At 45.2% G+C, this 13109-nt stretch overlaps 1 protein-coding gene across 1 annotated transcript in view; it reads left to right on the top strand.

Moving 5' to 3' along the window:
* Positions 1-12232, top strand: part of LOC119404989 (uncharacterized) — a 180376-nt gene extending 168144 nt beyond the window's left edge. The window contains 4 exon segments of the mRNA XM_037671736.2: positions 335-417; positions 1104-1155; positions 2754-2891; positions 4112-12232. Coding sequence (XP_037527664.2) covers positions 335-417; positions 1104-1155; positions 2754-2891; positions 4112-4216 — 378 coding nt within the window. The 3' untranslated portion in view covers positions 4217-12232.
* The last annotated feature ends 877 nt before the right edge of the window (positions 12233-13109 follow it).

Below are 13109 nucleotides of genomic sequence, written 5' to 3'. Positions count from 1 at the left end.
AATCAGAAACGATGGCGCATACAGAAGCGGCATAAAAACAAAATTTCATTTTAAGTTTCTAACTTTTTTCGTTTGTTTCTTTCACTTGTATTCAGATTGTAAGGATGAATACTCGCCGTTTGACTGTTTTAGAAGCAATGTGACCTCGCGGTGTTCCTTGGTGTTACGATGTGTTTTCGAGACATGAAAAAGCTTAACCTACGGGCGATGTCCGTACTCGCGAACGCCTCTAGAACCATTCGTTTTGAGAATTTGAAACATCCTGCTAAGGCGGCATACCGGTACGCTGTGTATTTCGTTAATATGGTTGTCGCATTTACTGGCTTCGGCACAGAAACCCCATCGCCTGCTACCTACCAACCTCTACGTAGTGCTGTACAACTTCAGGAGTCGACATCAGGACGAGCTCGATCTCAAGTGAGTTTGGCTTTACGTTTTAGCAAGCTCGCCGGTACTTGCACTTTGTAGACTCTGCCACAAAATCTGTGTGTAGAGAGGATGCTCGCCTGAAGTACAGTCGACGTCCAATGTTTAAAGACCACTAGCTCTAAGAAAACGTTTAATTTCCCAGCAGTTTTTAACTGTATTCGGTCGAACTGCACAGTGACATGTTGCGAAAGCATTTTAGAACAGGCTGGAGGCCTGTATTCAAGGCGGATGGCCCAAGCAGCAGTAATATTAATCTTTTTCTTGTGTCTCGTGGTCTTCAAACTTTTGACGCTTATTATACATTCTACGAGGAACGCGGCTGTTTTCACGCAACAAACTCAAGGAAAGGCGCCCCAGTGGAACAAATGAATTTAATTGATTTACTGGGACAGTTTAATTGAAACCGTTACTGAATTTGTCAGTCATATCAAATAACAAACGGGAAGTAGACATAAGCATTCTGACGGAGGCTCTCAGAGTATGCAAGGTTACGTCATACTGCAAAGTTTATATTCCGGTTTGAAAGTGCGCTCTGAATACGGTGCAACGAACTCTTTACAACAACGATGAAGGGCTAAAAAAAAACTAACCTCACGTCCGTAAATGGCCCGTAGCTCACGGAATAAACCTTTATTATTAGTTCACTCAAACTAGTTATTTTGTGTGCATTTCAGGGCTGGTGATACGGTGACTGTGATCGATACCACAGACCCAGATTGGTGGCAGGTGAGCCTTCAGTCGCTATCATCCCTGTCCTGCACTCCGATTGTTTGGCGCAAACTTTTAACGCGATAGCGTTAAAGCGCTCGTTTCGCCAAAAAGTCCGGTGTCGGCTCCGGCTCCGTTAGCCGTGAGCGAAAAATCAGCGTTGTCCGTGCGCGAAAATGTGAGATACCTGAAAAATAAAGAAATAATAATAAAATCTTCGGTTCGAGTGCGAATCGAACCACCCAGGACTCCTAAATGGCAAGCAGGTGTTCTACCACAGAGCCACGTCCAAGCTCGACATTGCTTCGGAAAAAAAACACCGTATGGATGTTATGTAGTGTGAGGAGTGCCATTAACACGTGTAATATTGCGCGGTAAAAGCGTAGAATAACACCAGGCGTCAAAACATGTGGATTGCAAGGCGATTGCTTGGTTTAAGGGCCCATCAATTACAAAGCACACAGGCATGATTAACTGCCAGTATCAAGAACAGCATCAGCAACGAGTGCAGCTGCTCAGGCTCGCGTGTTGTCTTACGGACCTGTAGCGGGTACCTCACGAACACGCAAAAAGAAAAATTATGTCGTTGTGGGAACTTCGCAACCGTATTTGCAGTAGGCATTGTAGGATAGTTTGAAAGGGCCGATTTACAGGCGCACAGACGTTCCTTTCCTTGCGGCACGGTTTAGGTGTCGACGGAGAAGCGAAGTCGGGCTAGCGATTGGGAAGGCGATACGAACACGGTCCGATTACGCTATCGCGTTCTACTCTTGAAGGCGAAGCTCAAGCGTCCTCCAAGTTTTTCTGATGAAAATTTATCTCTTTACGAGGTTCATTGGTCGACTACGCATCTGGCCGCCTAAGAACACATTTCTAAAGCCTGGGTTTGTTGGTGGTGCCAGAATTTCCTTTTTTTTAACAGTGGACCTGTTAAGCGGACGATAACGGCGCTTGAAGTAGCGCCGTTGTCGTCCACGCGTAGCTCGGCGGGTATGCGCCACAGAATGCGGGTATGTGCCAAGCAGCTTCTATAGCATAGTCATGCATAGTATAGTATAGCAGGGGTGTGGGAAAGGGAAGTGAGGGTGAGGAGGAAGGAAAGGAGAAGAGAGGGCAATGTATAAAAAAGAAAGAAAGAAAGAAAGAAAGAAAGAAAGAAAGAAAGAAAGAAAGAAAGAAAGAAAGAAAGAAAGAAAGAAAGAAAGAAAGAAAGAAAGAAAGAAAGAAAGAAGTTGAAGATCGATGAAAGAACTCAATCTGGGTTCGCTAGGTGGTGGCGCAAGCATGCCATCTCCGCTGTTTACTCAGATTTCACAGGCTTGGAAATGGCTTGAATTTTTTTCTTCTCGTTTTTGCGAGACAAGCCAGGAAAGAAGCGATGCCAGACGCCCATTGGTGCAGGCACCAAACAACAATACTTTACCTGAGCAACAATACTTCCCTGTTAATGTGGCGCTTACCGCAACTAAATCTGTTCAACTTAAGCGAAATGAATGAGCGGGTAAGACTTATTCAACAAAACTACTAGCAGTACATACCAATGTACAAGAAAGCAGCGGTAACGGATAAAATGAAAACTAGCTCAGGTCCACCATCAACCAATGTGTTCTATGCAGGGCAAGTGCCTGGGCCGTGTGGGCTTTTTCCCGTCCAAGTACGTGGCCAAGCTCCATTCGGGCGAACGGGCTCTGCAGGTGCTGCACTCCATACAGGTCATGGACGGGCAGGAACCCGTCAAGCTGCTGCGTGATCAGGTGAGATTTTCGGAGCACTCGGCGCATTTTTATGCATTTAGTTCGAGAAATTCAATGTAGTGTATTACGTTAGACCACGCGACTCGCAGATACAAGCGCCAGTATGCAAAGATATTTGTGTGGACCACAGGTCTGTCACCTTTCGCCGCATCATCCTTCATCAATTCTGTAATATAATTGATGACTGCCATAAATATGCGACGCATTTTGACACCAGCCAAGTGGCAGGACACACTTTTCTGCACTTGTCGTCCTTCAGTTCTTCATAAGGAAAAGCTTTAGAACATGAAAACATAATGTACTTGTTTATCAGTCAAGTAAGAACCACTTGAAACTACTTTTTAAAAAAAGTCATACAAGAATAAAGAGGTTCTTAACCATTTTTCCACGTAATCATCGAATGACCTCAGTATGGGTGTTTATCGCCTCGTGAATCAATTGCCGCAAAAAAAAAAAAAATCAGACCGGTTAAGAACGAGCGGAGTTACAGGAATTTGTCGCATGCCTTAAATGCTTTCTCTCTTCATTCATCCCGATGAACGCGCTGGAAGCTACACGGGGGGGAGGGGGAGGGGTGGAGATGACAAAGGGGCAACAGTCTGCGTCAGCATGCGTCATGAAGCGCCTTCGCTCAATTTCGGTGTGATTCCGCTTCGCGCAAGTGTAACTACTGTGTATTGTAAGCAAACTAAAGAGCGCGGCGCCGACACGTGGCGCCACCCCGTGGCAAGAAGCGCAACAGAGCCAAAAACGCCGCTTTTGATTTATGTTAGCTATCAGCCAATGGCAGCAATTTGCTCTATGACGCAATAGAGCCGACACGCCGGCAGCTTCCAAGAGAGTGTGTACGGGCCCCTGTAAAAGAGAGGGCGCTTGAGAAAGTGGCTACTTCGCGCTCCGCTTGTAAAGTGTACGTACTGCGCACGACTACAAAATTTGGCTGAGCTGTTCGTAGCAGCCTTTGCTGATCGTAGAATGTGTTTTTTTCACTAAACCCGAGGAGCGTTCAGGTTTAAGTTCAATTAAAAGTCGGATCTAAGAGACAGGAAGCTATAGCCGCTTAAAAAATATTCAAGCGTTCCCATTACTGCTGATGTAGCATGAGGTCTGTTATCAACATTGCTTATTCATGCATTTTTTAGGTTCAATTCGATATGCATGGGCAAATCCGAAACTATAAGAAAACACCACATGGTAGCGTTTTTTTTTTTCCTTCGCAGATCGTGATCCAAGTGGCCGACGAGATGGACGGCAAGGTGTTGGTGCGCACGGGGCTCGGCGACAAGGCGCTGCCTTGCCCACTGAAGTACCTACAGGAAGTGTGAACTATTTCATCCTCTGCCACGCGCTTCCGCTCCACCGGATATGACGGTGGTGGTGGCGCGGGAAGGAGAGTGATACCTTCCGGGAAGCTACGCGAGTCACCATCGTCGCCAACTTCCTTTCTCTCGCTCTCCGTGTACTTCCTCCACACAACCCCGGAAGCATCATCTGCAGTCGTTCAAGCTCGGCGACACGGCGGGGGCGATCGTGACCGAACTGATGGACGCAGTCGCCGTACCCGATCAGTGCGCACGTTGAAGGCATCTTCTTCATTTTCCAGTTGTTTTTTATTCAATTCCCGATTGTGTTTGCGTGCGGATTTGCTCGGAATGAATCGCCAACGCTATATGCTCGACGTTCGTCGACTCAGGAGAATGACCATGTCCACGGATAAGATGTTAGGCCTAACGGTGAAGATGTTCGGTCTAATGGTGAATTCGTTAGGCCTAACGGTGAAGATGTTAATCCTAAAGAGAAAAAAAAAACGCGCAGGGAGTGGACTATGGTGCAACGCTGTTTTGCAGGTTGTGATGGTTGTTGTCTTCTGAGAAGGTGTAACTGATCCAACCGTTCTTTTTTTTTATCTCAGTGATTTGCTTCGTTACCACTGACTTCTCTGTAACGCTTCTACATCTTCCCTTTTTATCCGCGTACGAGCGCGCATTCCAGTCCTTTATTTCTAGCGGTGAGAGCAGTTAGCTGTTGCGTGGCTCGCACTGTTGAAGCAACATCACTGCGATTTCAGCGCAAGCCAAATCGGCGTGACAAAGTGCGCCACGTTCGAAAATCGGGGATATCTCCAAATTTTTATACAGTGGCGTTTATACCGCATTCTGAGTTGCGCAGACATTGGCGCGTTTCACTCGCTAATGAAAAGCACGACTTATTTAACCGTCCGTTCCCATAAGCACTCTCGGCGAAAGCCGCAGGTGGGGCTGCGCACGCTTGACCACATTCGCTGAAATTATGTTGCTTTGTCTATCGACTTAAAGAACTGGAATGCAGTTCAGTGATACATGTCACCACACTACGCACTGTGACAGCCGGTGGCATTGCATATGTGCATCCTTCTGATGACGTCATTTATTTTTGACATTTTCGTTCTCGTCTTTTACACTCCTGTTACGGCACTCTTTGACTCGCGCTGTAGATGCACTGCACTGCTGTTTGCTGAAAAGTTTACCGTATTTCTCTTGGTAATGAATACTTTTTTTTACTAAGAAAGCAAGTCATACTAGAGTAAAGCGGTGCAGTACTGGCAAGCAGCTGTAGAAGTTTGTCCTTCAGCAAACACTGCAATGGTCAGCAAGTTCTAACACATTTAAGCTCTGTGTCTACGAAATGTTATACGTTTATCCATGGACACCTGCGTGCAAAATTCCGAGGCTATTCTTTTTTTCTTTCGTGCAGGTGAAAGGAACCAGTCAGAAACCGAGCCCACGTACATGGGTTTTAGCAACAATATTGCTAGCAGCTACTGCAATCTTAGTTAAGAAGTGCGGTATACAAAATACCATTGCATACACACACACACACATAGCAGCCAAATTTGCGGCAAAAAAAAAAGCAATTCTACGCCCCTTCTCACGTGGCTTCAGTTTATATTTCAGTGACGCGTGAGCGCCATATTTTACCTGTCACGTGAATAGAAACTTTCGAACTGTTTTGCGGTCGAAACAACGCCGACATTAGGCCCAATTAACACACTCAGTGACGCAACACAAGAACGGCACAGCTCGCAGCGAAACGTAAGAGCACAGGCAATTTGACCTCTTATAGTAAGGACTAAAGACAGGCAACGCGTTTACTACCGAATTCGTTGCTGTTGCCAGTACTGGCACCGTAAATGTCGCGCACGAGTTTAGTCGCGCCGTCTTTGCTTTACTGGGCACATCTGTGAACCTTAAGGCTCATTCGCACCTGCGACGTGCACCGGACGCACGACTATTTGCGCCTGGCGCCCAAAAAAGCGACTCAAGGCGACTGACGTTCACACCTGCGCCTCGTGGGATTCACGTATGCTCGCATATGGCTCGCATTGCCATTGGCCCGTAAAATAACCTGACGTCATGCTGCTGCGCATGTGATTGGTTCAGACGTGTGCGAATGCAGTCGCGCGACTGAAAAATCGAGCAGCGAGCGATTGAGCCGAGCTGTGGTCGCAAAGCGACCAAAGCGGCCAATGGCGACCAGTCGCTTCGCGACTAACTTGGTCGCGCGACCGGTTTTATAGTCGCACGTGTGAACCAGCCTTGACATGATTATCAGTGTTTATCCGCACCTTGCCACTCTTCCTACGCACTGCGATAAGCTTTTCTCAATTCCTATTGCCGTCTTCGCCGTTGTCGTCAAATAGATACGTTCTAAGTACAGTGGTCACAGAGAGCTTTATTTCATCCCTGGGTTTGTTTTTCGTCCGTTTATTTCTTTCTTTTTTTTTTTCGTAACACCGCGAACCCACGCAGGCGACTGCCTCAAACCACGGTAGCCAACACCAACGTCTTCTCAATCGTTCACCGCAGTGCTTGAAGCTGTTGGTTGGTGGTGGCGCTTTTCAAGGCGAAACCACTGTTCTCCGTCATCCACGTATATATTGACCCAAACGCGTCGCTACTTATAGGCATTGATTAGAAGTAGTCGGTGATTGCACGGGTGCAATTTGCGTAGGTCGCATTGACCGTGCTCAGTGAAACGTTTATTGCCGATCCTGCCATGGACGCGATTTCGTCGAAAGCAGTGGAAGTGTCGCTTCGGAAAACAACTCCTCAAGCTAACTTGTTTCGGGCTGTGTTTATTTCATATCGACACCGGGTGAGGCCGGTGATCTACAGAGAGAATATCGGCTTTAGTGCATACTTCCTTGTTCATTTATTTATTTACTTGAAAGCAAACAAATTCGAATTCAATTAAGTTTACTTAGTGAGACTAGATATTTGTAATACGTATGCTTGATACCAGCGCTGTTCAGTACTTCTTAAAAAAAATCCCGGCTGATCCCACGAATTGTGAGAATCGGTTTCATGCGAAACAGTCAGCGAGTAGCTGCCTCCAGGCAGCTACTCGCTGACTACTTCGAATGCCTCGCTGACTGCAGAAAAAATGCAGGATATATGCTGCATTTTTTTGGCTACAAGCCAAGCGTTACGAGGTGGATCGACGTGCTTGTGTATATGGAGTAGTGTTCATATTGTGGGCTTACCAGGCATGTCGACTACACTGGCGCTTGAAGGGTAGATTATGACCGAGGTTTATTATTAGTTCCAGCCAAAGCGTCACTTCCTCTGCTCGACTTATGTAGTCACAAGATATCTTACGGGAGAGCAAACTAGTTTGTTTCGCACTACAGTGGCGTTTCCTGGTACGTTGTATAAATCGATGTTGTCGTATACATAAAAGAGATACTGCGCCGAGTACGTAAGCTAGTTTGACAAATGATGAGGGCTTATACGACTGTTGAAGAGGGTTTTTTCGAAGGTTGTTCTTGTTGTGAGCTAAGTCATATTGCATATACTATAACAAACGAGCTCAAGACTGGCATAAGCTGCTTGCTTCCGAGTACTTTGGTAGTTCCGTGTCGCGATATCAAGGTAAAGGCGGCCGATAAGTTGAGATGGCTGCGCATTCAAGCCCCCAAGTCGCGGCGTTAAATATATCGTTACAGTTATTTTAAAGTAAGAACTCTACAGGTATACGTGAGTTTTGAGATCGTTTCATTTACACAGGGAGCGCCGTTTACGAACATAGTCAGTTACAAATGTGTTGAAAAAAATTGCGGGCAGTGAACAGCCGCATTGGTCAGTCACAAAATTCGGTCACGAAATTTGGCCACGAACCCCGGCACACACATTGATTTTATTTACAATACCTCCAGTTTCACTTTGAGACCATAACAGGTGGGCATAAGATTACACATAAATAGCTGTTTGACGTACACATGTATAACAGTTACCAAAATCTGAAGCACGACCAACAGTTGTAGTCAACAACAGTTACAGTAGCACGTTCAAGCTAAACAAGTACAAAAAATATGTGACCATGTAATATAGTTTGTGAATATGTTAGTATAACAAACAGGTTTAATGATATATTGACTATTAAAAAGGGACAAGTCTCAAAAATAGTACATTTCATGTTACCATTGAGTATCCATGGGTATTACAGTGTCGCAAAAAATAAATACAACAAAGAAGTATTAGCTGTAGTTCCGACAATGAAAGTCATGACAATTACACACAAATTAAAACTTTTTCCTAACAACCTAAATCGTCTGCCAATAACTTAACAAATTAATAAGCGACAAATGTGTAAATGTGCTATGGTCTTTAATGACTGAGCCTCATAAACAAATCGTAAATTCAGCACTTGAAATCTGCATACTTCAGTGATAGAGCTACATGTGGAATGTGGCTTTCTAGTCTCTCCTGTGGGGTGTGCAAATTTTTTTTTATTTGCACCCATTCTCATACATACGTGGAAGGTAGGATAGCACGGAAATACACTCTTCCTCATTTCGAAGTGGAAACCCAGTCGGGCAGCACCAAGCAGCTATGCCGGCCTTGCCAGATGTAAATACCTTGTACATTCTGCTGCACCGTGATTTTTTTCTTCTAACATTGACGCACCACGCACTGAACTTAGTGAGACTCAAGAGAAACGTTGACAATGCGCGCGCGTCGTTTGAACTCATAACACTGCGGAGACACGGTTACTTGATCGAGTTATTCGTAGACTGTTTTATCGTACCTCGTTGGACGTTCGTGAAAGGATCCGGTAGAGGGATGCGTGTCTGGTCACACACACACACACACCGCACATATCATAGTTCGAGAGCTCTCGTACATCGTACGAGGTTATACTTTTATGGCAACTCGATCGATGTTAGTTGTTTCGATCGTTTACTGCAACGACGCGTATGACTGCGCAAATAGAGCAAGTTTGAAAATATTGCGCGGAATACGAATGCTTGAAGCCGAAAACAGATCGCTTCAGAAAATAAATGCCAGGTTTGTCGAAAACAGAACGCATCCTCTCTCAGATATTGAGCTGTGAATAAAACGTTCATGTATTTGAGTAAGTGTGCTCGCGCTTCTCGCCGCTTAAAACATCTTTTTCTTTCGTCTAAGCAGCGAGGAAAGAACTATTAGACTTTCATATAAAAACAAAAGAATCATGTGTTGCGGAGATAGTTTCCATCACAGAAATCTGAGAATAGTGAGTGCAATAAAAATGAATGTACATGCTCTAAAATTTCAGTATGAAGAATCGTGACCACATTGCAATGCGTAAGCGATGCGTTGTAATCGAAAACGCTGTAATACCTGTGTTTGACAGAGCAATGGAAAAACTTCAGGCCTCGCAAGACTACGATAGAGTATGAACTAAAAGAATAACGCGATCAGTCAATAATCAGTGCTTTCTTTTGCTTCTGAAGTGTTGGTTTTCACTGACTTGGTTATATGTTACGAAGTCCTAAGTCAAGTACTTATAAAACACAGTATTTTCTATTATCTCATTCTCTTGTTCCCGTGTATTTTTCTTCCTTTTTATCATGCCCCGAGTTGTTCGAATGACGCTTGATGTATATATGGTTGTGTTTGTGTGTTCCAATACTTCCACTGTTGTTCGATCACCACTTAAAGCCTCGTTCATTTTTTTTTTCTTGGTTACGTTATGTTTCTACTGTTTCCATGTAGAGGCTTCCTCGGGTGGCCTTGGTTTTGACTGTCACGCACCGAACGACGCGACAATGAGTCCCATCGAATTTTCATGTACATTTCGCCAACTAAGAAGTTTCCGAGACTGCTGTTTTCTTTTTCTTTTTTTCTGAACTATGTTGTGTACCTACTATCAGGGGCAGCTAAAACCTTTCGACAAGCTATAGCTTGTCAATGATAACTATTCCTTTTGCTGAGAAAAAATACAAATGCCTAGAAGCATTTTCATAGCACAGACTCTGTACTGGTGACTTTTCATACGATAACCACGCGTCACGTAAGTGCAGGGGACAGCGGAGGCTCGATGTGATGAGCAATCGTTCAACAGGGAATGCCGCTGTAGCCAACGACGTTTAGGCAAAGATGACTTTGCTCTTCTTCAGGGTAGGAACCTGACGAAGACAACGTAGTTTTACTGTTATTAAGGTGAATATGCTGTTTGTTGTTGTTGCTAAATAGTGTTCATCCTTTGTTGTTTTGTTGCTGCCTGTAAAACGGGGCCGTGGGCCACGTCATGACTTACTGGCTTTTTGTCCACGGTCCTCAACATCGGTTGTATGTTGAAATAAACTTGATTTGATATGATTTGAAATATTATTGTCGAAACGTTCGCTCCAGCGATAGACATTCCCTGTTGGACGATTTCTCGATAACATTACGCGACAGTTCCCGCTGGAACTCGGCTAATTGTGTTTGCCCAGCTTGCCTGAATTCAAGCTGGTACAGGTTTCAAGCTTTAGCGGTTACCGTGAGCCAACCTCGCAATTTAACTAGTCTGAGCGTTGCGCTTTGCCATTGTACGTACATTTATCGAATCGTGACAGTGATCTTGGACTATTTAGGTTGCCTCTACAGCTAGTTGTCGATTTCATCGAAATTTCCTTACGTTTCTCAGAAAATTCGGTAAATCTCACGACCCGCGCAGGTGACCTGTGAACCGCGCCCAGACACGACGGGAAGTGACGTACGGGAAGCTTTTGAAAGCGTGATTCACAAAGCAGCGCAATTTAGATCGAGAGTGTTACGTTTAAAGGCCAGAAACGCTTTCACAAGTCTATCTAGAGGTTCGGGTTGTGAACACGTGTAGCTAATAAAATAGCAGTACAAAGAGACATTAGAAGAAGAAAAGATAAGCGCGTGTGTTAACCAACTTCTTTGGAGTCGAGAGTCGCACAGTCGCTATTTTTGTATAGAACTTCAGAAAAAATCATTATCGATAACGTGTGTTGTGCACGTACGTACAAGTGCAGTGAAGTGGTCCCAGTGGTATAATCCCTTTCTGCCCCATTCAGAGCTTGGTATTGCCAACAGCTATATAGTCTTGTCTATTTGTCGAGCGTCGTCAGCTCTTTCGGGTGTACTTATAACCATTCAAGCGTCGATAAACGACTAGGACGAATGCAGTAAACGCTCAGTGACGTACGTACAGATCCTTGCAGTTAGATAGAACCAGTCGTGTACAGAATGAAGTCTAACGACCAAACGATCCACTTAGGTATTACAAGATTAGATGAAGTCGAGCTAGTAAAACGCGTTAGGGGCCACAACACAAAACGACCGTCTGCTAAACGAGGACGACATGTTGGTTCTTTCGTTTTGTTAACCTACGATTACGTATCTGCCTTTATCGCCGTCTGATTAACGCCCTGTTCGTAGGTTCACGAGCGAGTCACGTTGTGCGCATGCGCAGACAGGCAGCACGTGACAAACACGTAACATAGTGGGATGTATAGAAACGTGCTTATCAAAAACGTTGTCAGGACTCGCCTCCCTTGAGCATCGAGTTCGGGCAGCCAGTTGCATGCGAGATCCTGACGTCACATGTCATAAGAGTCGTGACGTCCGTATGACTGGACGTCCTTCAGACAAGTGTCACCGTTTGCTTGACCCTGTCTGCCAGCAGACGGGCTTTATATATATATATATATTACGGTGTGATTTTGCACACGTCACACATGTACTGCGTACACGAACCACACGATCTCTGTAGTTCGCACACACTGTTTTTTTTTTTTTCGCTGCCATGTTCTTGACCTTGTAGGTGATGTCTTGACCACACGTGCACAGCGTCATATGTAGCCTGAAAAAAAAAAAAACCCTGCTTCTCTTCCACAGGTTCATCGTATCGTAGAGTTAAGCGTGCATAAAAAGAAACTCTCTGCCAAAGATGGGAAAGTGATTTTTGGATGAGAGATACGTGAAGATGTTCTATTCACTGTTTCGTCGCGGTTGACTGCTTGACGACGACGTACCGCGGAGTCATTGACCTTTTAAGAAAAAAAAAAGTATGAATAATAAAAACAGAGTACTGTTTATTGTGTACTTTCAATGTTCATTTTGTGCGTTATTGTCTTGCTTGAAGCGAAATAAGTCTTACTTACTGTGCGAAGGAAAAACACGGAGGGGATGGCAAGAGCCAGAAGAGCGTAAGAGGTACCCGACACCTGGCGACGCCCCCTTCGGGGACCAGCCACAAAAAACCCTGATTATTCTTTTATCAAAGAGAAAGGGGGACGAGGGCAAAGGGAAGGCAGGGAGGTTAACCAGGTTGCACCCGATTTGCTACCCTACGCGGGGGGAGGTTCTTTTATAAAAGTTCATCTCGCGCTCTATCATACAAAGTAGGATAGGCCAAAAGTGACCTCCCACAGCACAACTATCATAGTACAAGCTCTCACGGCACAACTAAGCCCTCATTAGCGCAATATACAAGACACGTGGCGATGCTGGTCGAAATTTTGACTTTTTAAGGCGCGATTTGCGGAGGAAAGCGTTGTAACTCCTCGATTTTCGTGATATAGATCACTGTAAGGACGCATCAATTCGTCTCTAGTAGTATTAAGGTAGTATTACGGCGAAAGCCTTTAATGTCTCATAGTCGCGGTGACCGTCCGTCCGTGCCCTGGCACGCTGCCAGCTGTAGCCTCTCCCCCTCACACTCTCCCAGCAATCACGTGATGGCACAGGGGCCCATAGCAGCAGTTGCGCCAGTTGCGCGTCGCTCCTTTCAACGCGCGCAGCGCAACTGTTGGGCAACGCGGCGGCGGCGTCCGTCGGCGGCGTAAGAAGGTGGATATCCCTGATACCATGGCGTAGTCAGTCGAATGGTCACAGGGAAATTTGAGCGCACCGGCACATTTGTTTTCATTTCGCTATTTCTTGAGACAAAGAATGTTACACT

The sequence above is a fragment of the Rhipicephalus sanguineus genome, chromosome 9 (assembly GCF_013339695.2).
Source record: "Rhipicephalus sanguineus isolate Rsan-2018 chromosome 9, BIME_Rsan_1.4, whole genome shotgun sequence".
Taxonomy (NCBI): domain Eukaryota; kingdom Metazoa; phylum Arthropoda; class Arachnida; order Ixodida; family Ixodidae; genus Rhipicephalus; species Rhipicephalus sanguineus.
The sequence above is the reverse complement of the archived record's forward strand: the minus strand, read 5'-3'. Positions and strand labels throughout refer to the sequence as shown.